Genomic DNA, 14,562 nt, shown 5'->3' with positions numbered 1-14,562 from the left:
GTTTTTGTTTTTTGGAGTTAGAGTCTCGCTCTGTCACCCAGCTGGAGTGTAGTGGTGTGATCTTGGCTCACTGCAACCTCCACCTCCCAGGTTCAAGTGATTCTCCTGCCTCAGCCTCCCAAGTAGCTGGGACTACAGGCATGCGTCACCACGTCTGGCTAATTTTTTTGTGTTTTTACTAGAGACGGGAGTTTCACCATATTAGCCAGGCTGATCTCGAACTCCTGAACTCAGGTAATCTGCCCACCTTGGCCTCCCAAAGTGTTGGGATTACAGACGTGAGCCACTGCGGATGGCCACCACTTCCATTTTACTCGTGGCACCAACAAGGAGGAAACCTGGAACCCAGAGCCGGAGGCTGTAGACCCCACAAGTTTTGGGTGTGTGGGTCGTGTGTGACCCTGTGAACTCTGCAAACAGATGAAAGGAACTATGCACATTTTAAATGCTCCTTAGCTGGGAAGGTGTATTTAGCATAGAATGAACGCAGGAGCCGCTGAGGAAGGGCCTCCTTGCTTTTCCGCGGGAACTCGAGTGACAACCTTCCAACTTCTGGGCCAGAAACACTTGGTGTCTCTGTTGTTTGTGTTCCTGAAGTCATAATCTACTCGCCTCTGTCTTTCCTGAAAACACAGAGGCCGTGTGGCTTCTGATTTCTTTTCATTAACCAAGATTGACTTAAAGGGTTTTTAGGTTGAACGATGGCTGGGCCCCTGTAGGCCCTTCCGTGGTGGGGCTGCTGCAGACCTTGGCCGAGGGTCGCGGTTGCATCTGTGGGACTGTCTGGACACTGTTCCTCTTGCACTTTCAGTTTGCAGCCCTGCATGCACACGTTCTGCGCGGCTTGCTACTCGGGCTGGATGGAGCGCTCGTCCCTGTGTCCTACCTGCCGCTGTCCCGTGGAGCGGATCTGTAAAAACCACATCCTCAACAACCTCGTGGAAGCATACCTCATCCAGCACCCAGGCAAGTGAGGGCATCCACACACCAGCACCCAGGCACGTGAGGGCGATCCCTCCACCACCACCCGGGCACGTGAGGGCAGTCCCTCCACCAGCACCTGGGCAAGCGAGGGCAGTCCCTCCACCAGCACCCGGGCACGTGAGGGCATCCACCCACCAGCACCCGGGCACGTGAGGGCATCCACCCACCAGCACCCAGGCACGTGAGGGCATCCACCCACCAGCACCCAGGCACGTGAGGGTGGTCCCTTCACCAGCACCCAGGCATGTGAGGGCATCCACACCAGCACCCAGGCACGTGAGGGCATCCACACCAGCACCTGGGCAAGCGAGGGCAGTCCCTCCACCAGCACCCAGGCACGTGAGGGCATCCACACCAGCACCCAGGCACATGAGGGTGGTCCCTCCACCAGCACCCGGGCAAGCGAGGGCGGTCCCTCCACCAGCACCCAGGCAAGTGAGAGCATCCACACACCAGCACCCAGGCATGTGAGGGCGGTCCCTCCACCAGCACCCGGGCACGTGAGGGCATCCACACCAGCACCTGGGCAAGCGAGGGCAGTCCCTCCACCAGCACCCAGGCACGTGAGGGCATCCACACCAGCACCCAGGCACGTGAGGGTGGTCCTTCCACCAGCACCCGGGCAAGCGAGGGCGGTCCCTCCACCAGCACCCAGGCACGTGAGGGCATCCACACCAGCACCCAGGCACGTGAGGGTGGTCCTTCCACCAGCACCCGGGCAAGCGAGGGCAGTCCCTCCACCAGCACCCAGGCAAGTGAGGGCATCCACACACCAGCACCCAGGCATGTGAGGGCGGTCCCTCCACCAGCACCCAGGCAAGTGAGGGCATCCACACACCAGCACCCAGGCATGTGAGGGCGGTCCCTCCACCAGCACCCAGGCACGTGAGGGCATCCACACCAGCACCCGGGCACGTAACGGCAGTCCCTCCACCAGCACCCGGGCACGTGAGGGCGGTCCGCCCAGACCCCTCCTTCCGCGGCACTGTGCACACGAGCTCCCAGCAGTGTGAGCTGTGTCTGCCTGCCATGTCTCACTGCCGGCGAACGGCGCTGTGTCCTTTCAATTCTAGACAAGAGTCGCAGTGAAGAAGATGTGCAAAGTATGGATGCCAGGAATAAAATCACTCAAGACATGCTGCAGCCCAAAGTCAGGCGGTCTTTTTCTGATGAAGAAGGGAGTTCAGAGGACCTGCTGGAGCTGTCAGACGTTGACAGTGAGTCCTCAGACATTAGGTAAATCATGCCCCTGGCTCAGAGCAGAGTGTGGGAGCCAGAGGAGCATCACAGCCATGACCGAGAGCTCACTACTGGGTGGACAGCATGGGTCCTGAGTTCTAGTTCTGCCCCTGAGCAGCCAAGCTCTTAAATGGCTTGAGCTTGTTTTCTGATATTGGATAGTATTAGCACCTCCCCTGAGAGGCGTGGCAGGGACTGGGTGAACACTTAGCGGGGTAGCCAGGGGGTAGCCAGCAGAGCGTCAGCCGCAGGCGACTGCTGTAGACATTTGCACTCTCGGCTGACACCCTTCCCTTTGCTTCGACTCGTCATGGGTGTGGCATCTCTGGCTGTGACAGAGGGACATCATTCCATGTTATTTTTTCCCACATGAGCACATGTATTCTTTGTAGTTGATCTAGTGACTGTCAAGTCCTGTAGTATAAATTGCAATGTTTATCATTTGTCAGGACGTTATTACAGAAGAGGCACCATCACCAGGCCGAGACAATCCCAGCCTCAGAGACCTTATTTATCTGCTGACATGTTGAGGTTTCCTAATGCACAAGACCGGGGTCTGAATGTTGGGTCGAGGCCATGATATTTAAAAAGACAATGAACGACAGAAAAAAAAAACCTGAAACTTTTATCTTTGTTTCCTTTTGCCAAGTTTAGCATGTGACTGTTAAGCAAAAAGAAGGAAACCAAAATCACTTTAGCATTAAGATTTTGCTGCATCTACCCAGCCATTCATACGTGTGTCATAATCGTTAACAAAATGAAATGTAATATACTAACAAATTTTTTTTTCTTTTTTTTTGAGACGGAGTGTTGCTCTGCCTGCCAGGCTGGAGTGCAGTGACACGATCTCAGCTCACTGAAATCACCACCTCCTGGGTTCAAGCGATTCTCCTGCCTCAGCCTCTCGAGTAGCTGGGACTACAGGCGCACGCCACTACACCCAGCTAATTTTTTTGTATTTTTAGTAGAGATGGGGTTTTACCACGTTGGCCAGGATGGCCTTGATCTCCTGACCTCGTGATCCGCCGGCCTCGACCTCCCAAAGTGCTGGGATTACAGGCATGAGCCACTGCGCCCTGCCAATGGCACAATCTTGGCGCATTGCAACCTCCGCCTCCCGGGTTCAAGCGATTCTCCTGCCTCAGCCTCCCAAATAGCTGGGATTACAGGCATGCACCACCAAACTTGGCTAATTTTTTTTTTCTTTTTTTTTTTTTTTTTTGAGACAAAGTCTCGCTCTGTCGCCCAGGCTGGAGTGCAGTGGCATGACCTTCGCCCACTGCAACATTCATCTCCTGGGTTCAAGTGATTCTCCTGTGTTAGCCTCCCGAGGGGCTGGGATTACGGGCATACGCCACCACACCCAGCTAATTTTTGTGTTTTTAGTAAAGACAGAGTTTCACCATGTTGGCCAGACTGGTCTCGAAATCCTGACCTCAAGTGATCCATCTGCCTTGGCCTCTCAAAGTGCTGGGATTATAGGTGTGAGCCACCGCACCTGGCCGCTAATTTTGTATTTTTAGTAGAGACAGGGTTTCACCATGTTGGCCAGGCTGGTCTTGAACTCCTGACCTCAGGTGATTAGCCCGCCTCGGCCTCCCAAAGTGCTGGGATTATAGGCGTGAGAAACAAATTTATTTTTTGTTTGTTTGTTTTTTGAGATGGAGTTTCGTTCTGTTGCCCAGGCTGGAGTGCAGTGGCTGGATCTTGGCTCATTGCAAGCTCCGCCTCCCGAGTTCACGCCATTTTCCTGCCTCAGCCTCCCGAGTAGCTGGGACTACAGGCTCCCGCTACCATGCCCGGCTAATTTTTTGTATTTTTAGTAGAGACTGGGTTTCACCGTGTTATGGTCTCGAACTCCTGACCTCGTGATCCGCCCACCTCAGCCTCCCAAAGTGCTGGGATTACAGGCATGAGAAACAAATATTTTTATGAAGCTGGGATTCGGCTGCACGTACAGCTCGGTAATGTCCCCAGCGTTTGAATTGGGAAACAGTTGCTGCCGTGCATTTCTTACATCCATATTTGTGCACATGTGCAGTGACGTCAATGTTTAGACGTGAAGCAGTCGAGTCACAGAGTGTGGCTGGGAATTGGACCTTGATAGACATTTGATAAGTTTGTTATCCAGACACCGATCGGAAAGGGTGCGCCTAATGCACTCTACAAGGTCTGCATGAGGGCCTCTTTTTGCCAGTTTAGAAGGAGAAGTAGGTAATCTCATTTTCATTTACATTTTTTCCTTATGAAAAAATATGTCTTTTCACTGTGCTTTGTTTTTTATCTGGTTGGGTCTTACCTGTTGGCCTTACTGGCCCCTGGCCTTGGTGTCAGGCGCAGAAAAGCCTTTCAAATGGAGAGGAGAGCCTCGTGTATTTTTTCCTACAGGTTCTTTTTTTACAGTTGACATTTTTATCTGCTCGTTTTTGGAAGTACAAGGGAAGTGTAGAAAAGACAAGTGATTCGGGGCTTTGCAGGCGCCTGGTGTGGCTCCCAGTACGTTGCCCACCGCGCTCTGCTTTTAACAGGGCAGAGTAGGCGGCGTCCCGAGGAGCACCGGGCATGCACGCACGTGCTGGCCCTTGCCCTGCGCTACCGCACTCTGCTTTTAACAGGGCAGAGTAGGCGGCGTCCCGAGGAGCACCGGGCATGCACGCACGTGCTGGCCCTTGCCCTGCGCTACCGCACTCTGCTTTTAACAGGGCAGAGTAGGCGGCGTCCCGAGGAGCACGGGGCGTGCGCGCACGTGCTGGCCCTTGCCCTGCTCTGGCGTCGTCTCCTGGGAGCACACGTCAATGGGGACCGATTGACCCTGGGGATGGGGCTCCAAAGCTTGGGGGCTGAGCTTGGGATGCAGAGTGGCGTGTCCTTGCCCTTCGACTCGTTCTGGTCCCTCTCTAACACTGGGGTGCTGGAGAGGAAGGGGGCCCGGCCCTTCCCCTCACACCAAGCAGCTGAGCGACGGTGGAGCTGAGCTGTGATGGCTGCGGACCCGCGTTGCACCGGCCCTACCTGAGAGGCTTGGGGCCTGCACACAGCTCGGCCCTGTGCTTCCTTGCAGCCAGCCATACGTCGTGTGCCGGCAGTGTCCTGAGTACAGAAGGCAGGCGGCGCAGCCTCCACACTGCCCAGCACCCGAGGGCGAGCCAGGAGCCCCACAGGCCCTGGGGGATGCACCCTCCACGTCCGTCAGCCTGACGACAGGTGAGCCACGCCGCCCTCAGGCCTCAGCCTTCGCGTGAGTCACTTTGTGGCTGTGCCCGGTGCTGACATGCACGTGGCCGCGCTCTGCCCGCCTCCTCTGCACTGCTCGCCCCCTTTGGGCCCTGGCCTCAGTGGTCTCCCTGCACTCACAGTTGGTTGCTTTTCGTGACTGATTTTGGGTTGGGAAATCAGATAAGTAACTGTTCATTCGTAGCCCCTCCTGAACACTCCTGGGAATTAACAACCCTGAGCTTAATACTTGGCCTCTCCCCAGCCACTGCCTCAGGGCAGCTGATGTCCCCCAGTGGGTTTGCCAGACCCAAAGTGATGATCGCGTATCTGTCCCTCAAGTAAGAGGCGGGCTTCTCCCCAGCAGTGGCGGTGTCGCCAGAAGCTGCCCTGCATCTCCAGAGTTGGCTTAATGCGAAATGTTTCCCCGTCAGGTGCCTTTTTCCAGCAAGGGGCTCCAGGTGCTATCCAGGAAGTCAGAGGAGAGCTGGGCAGGGGGTATGGAGGCTTCACTTCTCCGCCCTGCTCACTCCAGACTCATAGAATGGGAAGATGCCCTCAGGGGTCCTGGCTTCCTGGCCACGGGTGGGGGCTGAGCACATCACGAGGCCACTGGCCTGGGATGGATGTAGAGCCACATCCTTGTGCTGCATTCTCAGTGGCTTCTTGTAGAACCCGTGGACGGAACGGACAAAGCAGTGCTTGGCGTTGGTATGGATGCCCGTCCACCAGCCTGGGTTTGCTTCCACCACTCAGCAGCTCTGTCTGGGTCACTGGATAAGCTCCTTCCTTTGCATGGTGGGACCAGCGCCTCCCTCTGGGGTCCTGGGTCCCTCAGTGGGTGCTCAGTGAACCTGGGTGGTGAAATTGCCGTCCTTATGGCCGGCATGTTGACCTCGCAGGGTCTTTCCTGTGTGGGTGGCGAGTGTCCAGGGAACTTGGCTGGGTGGGCTCAGACTTCCTGCTGCCACATCGATTGGTCTTGTGCACCGTGCCTGTCCTTTGTTTATTTGAGAGATGGCTGTTCTCTCACCTGAGCGGAAATTGAACACACAGCTTGTTTTATTCTATATCATAGGTTCTATGGGCTTGTCCTCTCTTTATAGGAAATAATAGAAAACCTTCAACAGATCGGCCGGGCACGGTGGCTCACGCCTGTAATCCCAGCACTTTGGGAGGCCGAGGCGGGCGGATCACAAGGTCAAGAGATCGAGACCATCCTGGCTAACATGGTGAAACCCTGTCTCTACTAAAAATACAAAAAAAAAAAAAAATTAGCCAGGCATGGCAGGCACCTGTAGTCCCAGCTACTCCGGAGGCTGAAGCAGGAGAATGGCGTGAACCCGGGAGGCGGAGCTTGCAGTGAGCCGAGATCGCGCCACTGCATTCCAGCCTGAGTGACAGAGCGAGACTCTGTCTCAAAAAAAAAAAAAAAAAGAGAACTTGCAACAGATCTTTGAAATCTTGCTCCAGCTGCTAAATCAAAGATCATTTTTGGTTATTGTTAATCTGTTTTGACTCCCCGAGTTTGGGTGGCAGAAGGTCCCTGGTGGTTTAGCAGGGCAGGTCTGTGTCTTCCCCGGCTGTCTCAGGTGCACCTCTCCTCGCTGTGCTTCCCGGCGGCCTCTCTAACCTGCTGTCTTTCTGCCCTGGGTCCCACGTGCTCCGGCTGAATGTGCGTGTGCTTCAGCAGTCCAGGATTACGTGTGCCCTCTGCAAGGAAGCCACGCCCTGTGCACCTGCTGCTTCCAGCCCATGCCCGACCGGAGAGCGGAGCGCGAGCAGGACCCGCGTGTCGCCCCTCAGCAGTGTGAGTGCCCGCGCCACCGCACGCAGGCGGGTTCCTATCTGTCCTTCAGGGGTCAGGTTTCAAAGCGGTGTTGGCCTTAGGGTAACCTGTGAAGTAAGGATGCCGTTTCTTTTTTTCCATCTGTGTGATCAGTTTTCCCCACGTGACCATATTGAATAATCTATCTTTTCCCAGTATCTAGTAACATTGCCCCTTCACAGGCTACATCTCCATCCACCGGGGGCTCGGCTTGGATCTGTGTCCATTCCCTGCCAGCACTGTGGTTGCTTTATAATGTGTCACTGTTAAACGTCTTATATGAATGTTGATGCTTTAGTATACAACTCTGGCCAGGCACAGTGGCTCACGTCTGTAATCCCAGCACTTTGGGAGGCCAAGGTAGGTGGATTTTCTGTGTCCAGGAGTTTCAGACCAGCCTGGGCAACATGGTGAAACCCCATCTCTACAAAAAATACAAACATTAGCCGGACATGATGGTGTACACCTGTAATCCCAGCTACTCGGGAGGCTGAGGCCAAAGGATGGCTTGAGTCCGAGAGGAGGAGGTTGCAGTGAGCTGAGATCGTGCCACTGTACTCCACCCTTGGCGACAGAGGGAAATCCTGTCTCAAAACAAAACAAAACATATATATATATATATGCACACACATACAGTTCTTATTAAAAATGGAGCTTGTCCTTTATTTCGTGGCTGTTTTAATTTATTCCTGCAGAAATGTCTGTTTGTGTCCTTTGCCTTTTTTTTATGACTTCCTAATTTGTCAGAGCTCCTTATATGTGAAAGTGTTAGGTGAAGAAAGCCCTAGTCCTGTTGAGCACCGCGATTGGCTCCTGCCGCACACACTGGTGTTGCTCTGTGCACTGAGCCCTGTGTGAGCAGCACGCAGGCCCACAGCACTGGTTCTGTCTGGAATGGCTTAAAAATGTTCTGGGCACTCAGGAAACCAAACAGGTTACTGCTGGGGTCTGTACCCTGAGACTGGGCTTGGCAGGGGTGGGGCCTGGCCTGCAGTGTCGGGACACATGGCTGTGGGACACACCCGGTGACCTGGGCGGTCGCTGCCTCGGGGGTCATCCACGGCAGGCGCTGGCCACTGCTGATGCTGCACGTGGGAGGGCAGGTGAGAAGCCACAGAGAACAGCTTGTCCTGTGTCTAACACACGTGGTGGTCAGCAGATGGCAGCTCGGCCCAGCTTTTCCCCAGGAATCCAAACTCTTCACTCTAATTTCACAGAGCATGCTTCGTATATAGAGGCATTGGTGAAGTGGTTGTAGGCGTTACAAGACTTAAGGACTCAATCCTGTGAGAATTTTAGCGAGGGTTTACCTAACATTATATTTTAGGGATTTCCATTGTATAGAATATCAGACAATTAAAAATAATTTCCTTTGGGGGGCTGAGGTGGGTGGATCACGAGGTTAGGAGATCGAGACCATCCTGGCTAACATGGTGAAATCCCGTCTCTACTAAAATTACAAAAAATTAGCCGGGTATGGTGGCGGGCGCCTGTAGTCCCAGCTACTTGGGAGGCTGAGGCAGGAGAACCGCTTCAACCCAGGAGGCAGAGGTTGCAGTGAGCCGAGATTGCGCCAGTGCACTCCAGCCTGGGTGACAGAGCGAGACTCTGTCTCAAAAAAAAAAATAAATAAATAAATAAATAACGTCTACAAAGCCAAGGTGACAACATGGAAAAATACGTAGGTAGAAAAAGGCCACCTAGGCTGGGCACAGGCTCACGCCTGTAATCCCAGCACTTTGGGAGGCCAAGGCAGGCGGATGACCTGAGGTCAGGAGTTTGAGACCAGCCTGACCAACACGGTGAGACCCCATCTTTACTAAAAATGCCAAAATTGGCCAGTTGTGGGCATCTGTAATCCCAGCTACTGGGGAGGCTGAGGCAGGAGAATCGCTTGAACCCAGGAGGCGGAGGTTGCCGTGAGCCGAGATTGCTCCACTGTACTCCAGCCTAGGCCACAGAGCAAGACTCTGTCTCAAACAGAAAAAAGCCACCTGAATATGTGCAGTTGGGGCAAGCATGTTGCATGTTCAGAGCTAGAATGAAGCCCATCGAAGCCGTGTTAGGGTGGTGGAGCAGGTGAGATTTCTTCCTTTTGTGGCTCTCACTGTTTTCCTGGGATGGGCATGTGGTGTTCAGTTTAAGAAACGCTACGAGTCTGAGGCCGGGTGCAGTGCCTCATGCCTGTAATCCCAGCACTTTGAGAGGCTGAGGTGGGAGGATCACTTGAAGCCAGGAGTTTGAAACCATCCTGGGCAACATGGTGAGACCCTGTCTCTACAAAAATAAAAAATAAATTAGCCGGGCATGGTGGTGTGCACCTGTAGTCCTAGCTACTCGGGAGGCTGAGGTGGGTGGATCCCTTGAACCCAGGAGGCGGAGGTTGCAGTGAGCTGTGATTGTTCCCCTGTACTCCAGCCTGGGCCACAGAGCGAGACTCCATCTCTAAAAAATAACAAACCAGAAAATGTGAGCCTCGCCTTTTTTCAGGGATGCAACTCCTTGCCATCACAGTCCATCACAACCTGGGTGGCGTTAGCTGGATGTGGCCCCGCCCTGATTTCCATGAGACTCCTCCTGAACAATGTTTCCAGAGAGAGTTGAGCTCCTGAGCCTGGTGCTGACGAATTGTGTTGGAGACAGCCCTCAGCGCTGAGTGCGTGTAACGAGTGTCCTCCCTCCACAGGTGCGGTCTGCCTGCAGCCTTTCTGCCACCTGTACTGGGGCTGCACCCGGACCGGCTGCTACGGCTGCCTGGCCCCGTTCTGTGGTAATACCGGCTCTTCAGGCCCCAGTTGCTTTGACCTTTGCATGTTCTCTTGGTGAACTTGAGGGCAGGGGATGGTGGGGTCCATAGCCTGATGTTTATAGGGATGAGGCCACTGTTGGTCATCAAATGATACCTATTCCTGGCTGGACTGCAGAGGTGTGTCAAATTTGTGTTAGCTCAAAATCAAGCCTTAACAGAATTATTAGGGGAGATACTCCCGGGACAGAATCCTTGCAGCGGGGTTCTGCTGTTACGATACCAGACCAGATGCTGGGGAGACTTGGAGAGCTGATCTTTTTAAGGAGGGAGTGGAATGGAAATCATTTCTACTTGTCCTCTGTTTAAAATTGAGTTTTATCATTGAACTTCTTATTCTTTCTAGAATCTGTAATGAAAAGAAATATGTTTATCCTCAGTGTCGGGCAGACAGTGCTTTCCTGCGACATCATTATAAACAGGTAACATTGCCCCTTCATCTCGGCAGAGCTCAACCTGGGTGACAAGTGTCTGGACGGCGTGCTGAACAACAACAGCTACGAGTCAGACATCCTGAAGGTACCGACTCGCTGCGGGCTGGGGAGCCGGGAGCCACATTTTCTCCCTAATGCAGCCAGCTGGTTCCCTGCATGCCATTGGTGTTTGTCTGTTTTTTCCGTATTCCAAAAATAGGTATTTCGTTTTCGTGCCTCCTGCCACCAGTCCGTAGGAGCCGCTTCCCGCAGCTCTTGTTCCCGCAGCTCTTGTTCCCACAGCTCTCGGTGAGGGCTTCTGGAAGGTGCCGCCCTTTAGCAAGACCAGGGCCTTTTCTCTGGTCCCTTTCTCTTCCGGCCATTTGCCTTCCCACGTCTAGGAAGCTACCTCGGTTTCTAGGATTTATATATGTTTAACATGCGCATCCGCCCTCTTGCCGAGCACTTTGCTGACGGCACACACAATGGTGGGGCCTTGAGGCTTGCCACAAACACACCTGGCAGTCGCCCGCTCAGCCCCACACTCTGCTTTGATGCCCACAGAAGGAGCTCAACAGCTCGTGTGTGTTTGAAGGGCACAGAGAACAGATGCCAAGTCCTCAGCTTTTCTTGTGCAGCAGCCTGGGCTCGTTGCCGGGCTGTGTGCACTGTGGCCCGGCTTTCATGTCTCATTCACACCTGGGCTGTGTAGGTCTTGGCAGAACTTTTCAGATACTCTGGTAACTGTTACACTGGAACCTTTTGGGACTTCCAGGAGGCTCTTGGACAAGACTTCTCGTGCCGCAGGCCATGAATGTGCAGCCCTCCGCAAATGCCACTTATAAGGGTCTGAGCTTTGGCTTTCCACACTTTCACGGGCCTTTTATGAAATGTTTTCTCTCTCGTTATTTCAGTGTTTCTTCCTCTAAACGAGTATTTCTTATTCCTCTTTTTTTTTGCGTCACAGAATTACCTGGCAACCAGAGGTTTGACATGGAAAAACATGTTGACCGAGAGCCTCGTGGCTCTCCAGCAGGGAGTGTTTCTGCTGTCTGGTGAGTTCTTCTGTTGCCTCCTGCTCTAAGGCGCATGTGAGTGTCCAGGGCTGTGCCTGCGTGTCTGCTCTCCCAGTGACAACTCCGACCTTCACCAACCCTGGAAGAGAGGAAAAAGATCCTGATGCTTTCAGGTTGTTTTTGTTTGTTTGTTTGTTTTTTGAGATGGAGTCTCGCTCTTGTTGCCCAGACTGGAGTGCAGTGGCATGATCTCAGCTCACTGCCCCCTCTGCCTCCTGGGTTCAAGCGATTCTCCTGCATCAACCTCCTGAGTAGCTGGGATTACAGGCATGTGCCACCACACCCAGCTAATTTTGTATTTTTAGTAAAGATGGGGTTTCCCCATGTTGGCCAGCCTGGTCTTGAACTTCTGACTTCAGGTGATCCGCCTGCCTCAGCCTCCCAAAGTGCTGGAATTACAGGCGTGAGCCACTGTGCCCAGCCTTCAGGTTGTTTTTTGAAAGTTGAGCGTGGGCCGGGTGTGGTGGCTCACGCCTGTAATCCCAGCACTTTGGGAGGCTGAGGCGGGCAGATCATGAGGTCAAGAGATCGAGACCATCCTGGCTAACACGGTAAAACCCTGTCTCTACTAAAAAAAGAAAAATACAAAAAATTAGCCGGGCATGGTAGTGGGCGCCTGTAGTCCCAGCTACTGGGGAGGCTGAGGAAGGAGAATGGCATGAATCCGGGAGGCGGAGCTTGCAGTGAGCCAAAATCACACCACTGCACTCCAGCCTGGGCAACAGAGCGAGACTCCGTCTCAAAAAAAAAAAGAAAGACAGTTAAGCATGAACCTGCATGATATATTCCAGCAACTTCTATCCTTGTAGGGGAGGGTGGGTGTGGCCGACTGCCACTACTGCTGCTTGAGACCCTCACTACAGCAGTTACTGCTGTTACTGCTTGAGACCATCACAGGACTGAACAAAGGGACAAACGTAGAAATGAAAACAAAAAGACAAAAGAAACTTTTAAGGAAAGGCAACATGGGGAAGAAGAGGAGAGCTCCCTACTTCTAGTGAGCAAAGGCTGCCCCTGAGCTTCTACAGCCCTTCATATTTATTGGGTAACAAGAGCAAGGAGGAGGTAACAATTGGTCAGCTGCTTAATTGATCACAGGTTCATATTGTTACTGACAGGCTTCAATTATGCCTAATCATAAGAAACATTTGTGTGGCCTCCAACAGGTGGGGCCAGCTTGGAGGGTCTCTACCACTTGTCTATCCAGAGGTCCTGGGGTCAGTTGTCCTGGGACCCTCAGGGACTTGGTGTATCTCTTGCTTGATGTGTCAGTCACTTGGTGAGGGTCACTCCTCTCCAGAGGGGCACACGATGCTTTGTGGAGTATGATAATTTATCACTAAGGGAGGCTGTAGAAATATATATGAGACAGGTTCTTGCTCTGTTGCCCAGGCTGGAGTGCAGGGGCACGATCACAGCTCACTGCCGCCTCGACCTCCTGGGCTCAAGAGATCCTCTCACCTCAGCCTCCCAAGTAGCTGGGACCACAAGCATGTGCTACCATGCCTGGCTAATCTTAGTTTTTTGTTTTTTTTTTTTTTTTGAGTTGGAATCTTGCTGTGTCACCCAGGCTGGAGTGCAATGGCACAATCTCAGCTCCCTGCAAGCTCCGCTTCCCAGGTTCAACAATTGTCCTGCCTCAGCCTCCTGAGTAGCTGGGATTACAGGCACCCGCCAACATGCCCAGCTAATTTTTTTTTTTTTGTATTTTTAGTAGAGGTGAGGTTTCACCATGTTGGTTAGGCTGGTCTTGAACTCCTGACCTTGTGATCCGCCTGCCTCGGCCTCCCAAAGTGCTGGGATTACAGGCGTGAGCCACCGTGCCTGGCCGATACCTTTGTTAATTAAGGGTATAGCACATTTTCATTTGTGTTGCAAATGTTTCCACTATAGTAGTAGTTCACTTTTGTTGTATTTATTTTCATTTTGATGTTTAAATTGTAGATAGCCAAATGTACAAATCCTTTCCTCTGTGCAATTTGGTTTTCAAGACATACTTAGAAATAGCTAGTTTTCTCATTTTCTTCTTGTTTTTTTGGGAGTTTTAATATTTAAATTTTATATCCATGTGGGGCCGGGCGCGGAGGCTCACGCCTGTAATCCCAGCATTTTGGGAAGCCGAGGCGGGCGGATCATCTGAGGACAGGAGTTTGAGACCAGCCTGGCCAACATGGTGACACCCCATCTCTACTAAAAAAGTATAAACATTAGCCGGGCATGGTGACACACACCTGTAGTCCCAGCTACTCGGGAGGCTGAGACAGGAGAATCAGTTGAACGCAGGAGGTGGAGGTTGCAGTGAGCTGAGACCGCGCCACTGCACTCTAGCCTGGGCGACAGAGCAAGACTTGGTCTCAAAAAATAAATAAAATAAATGTTATATCCACGTGGGATTGTTTTGCTGTAAGAAAATAAATTGGTAGCCGGGCGCAGTGGCTCACGCCTGTAATCCCAGCACTTTGGGAGGCCGAGGCGGGCGGATCACGAGGTCAGGAGATGGAGACCATCCTGGCTAACACGGTGAAACCCCGTCTCTACTAAAAATACAAAAAATTAGGCTGGCGTGGTGGCGGGCACCTGTAGTCCCAGCTACTCAGGAGGCTGAGGCAGGAGAATGGCATGAACCCGGGAGGCGGAGCTTGCAGTGAGCCGAGATCGCACCACTGCACTCCAGCCTGGGCGACAGAGCGAGACTCCGTCTCAATAAAAATAAATTGGTATCTAGATTGGCTTTGTTCTTATTTTCCTAATGTGTCGCCCGTTGTCTTCACCCCATTTATGGTCAGTGCGTTAGTCTCCCACTGCTGTGAAGTCCGTGCGCTGCTGTTGGGAAGATGGTGTTGCTGGGTAACTGGCTGTGTTTCTTCCAGATTACAGAGTCACGGGAGACACCGTTCTGTGTTACTGCTGTGGCCTGCGCAGCTTCCGTGAGCTGACCTATCAGTATCGGCAGAACATTCCTACTTCCGAGTTGCCAGGTAAGGAGCCCCCGACTTCCTCATG

The 14,562-nt window shown here is 52.9% G+C and overlaps 1 protein-coding gene across 34 annotated transcripts in view; it reads left to right on the top strand.

Moving 5' to 3' along the window:
• The window catches only part of CHFR (checkpoint with forkhead and ring finger domains), a 67,871-nt gene that overhangs the window by 49,669 nt on the left and 3,640 nt on the right, over positions 1-14,562 (top strand). For 22 of the 34 annotated variants that reach the window (XM_055357774.2, XM_055357762.2, XM_055357755.2 and 19 more), the window contains 8 exons: positions 812-966; positions 2,058-2,220; positions 5,285-5,427; positions 7,127-7,246; positions 9,951-10,034; positions 10,519-10,589; positions 11,451-11,538; positions 14,430-14,537. In XM_055357774.2, the coding sequence (XP_055213749.1) occupies positions 812-966; positions 2,058-2,220; positions 5,285-5,427; positions 7,127-7,246; positions 9,951-10,034; positions 10,519-10,589; positions 11,451-11,538; positions 14,430-14,537 (932 nt within the window). The other 12 variants (XM_055357770.2, XM_031000703.3, XM_055357768.2 and 9 more) reach the window with 3 other exon arrangements.

This window comes from Gorilla gorilla, chromosome 10, assembly GCF_029281585.2.
Source record: "Gorilla gorilla gorilla isolate KB3781 chromosome 10, NHGRI_mGorGor1-v2.1_pri, whole genome shotgun sequence".
Classification (NCBI taxonomy): domain Eukaryota; kingdom Metazoa; phylum Chordata; class Mammalia; order Primates; family Hominidae; genus Gorilla; species Gorilla gorilla.
The sequence above is the reverse complement of the archived record's forward strand: the minus strand, read 5'-3'. Positions and strand labels throughout refer to the sequence as shown.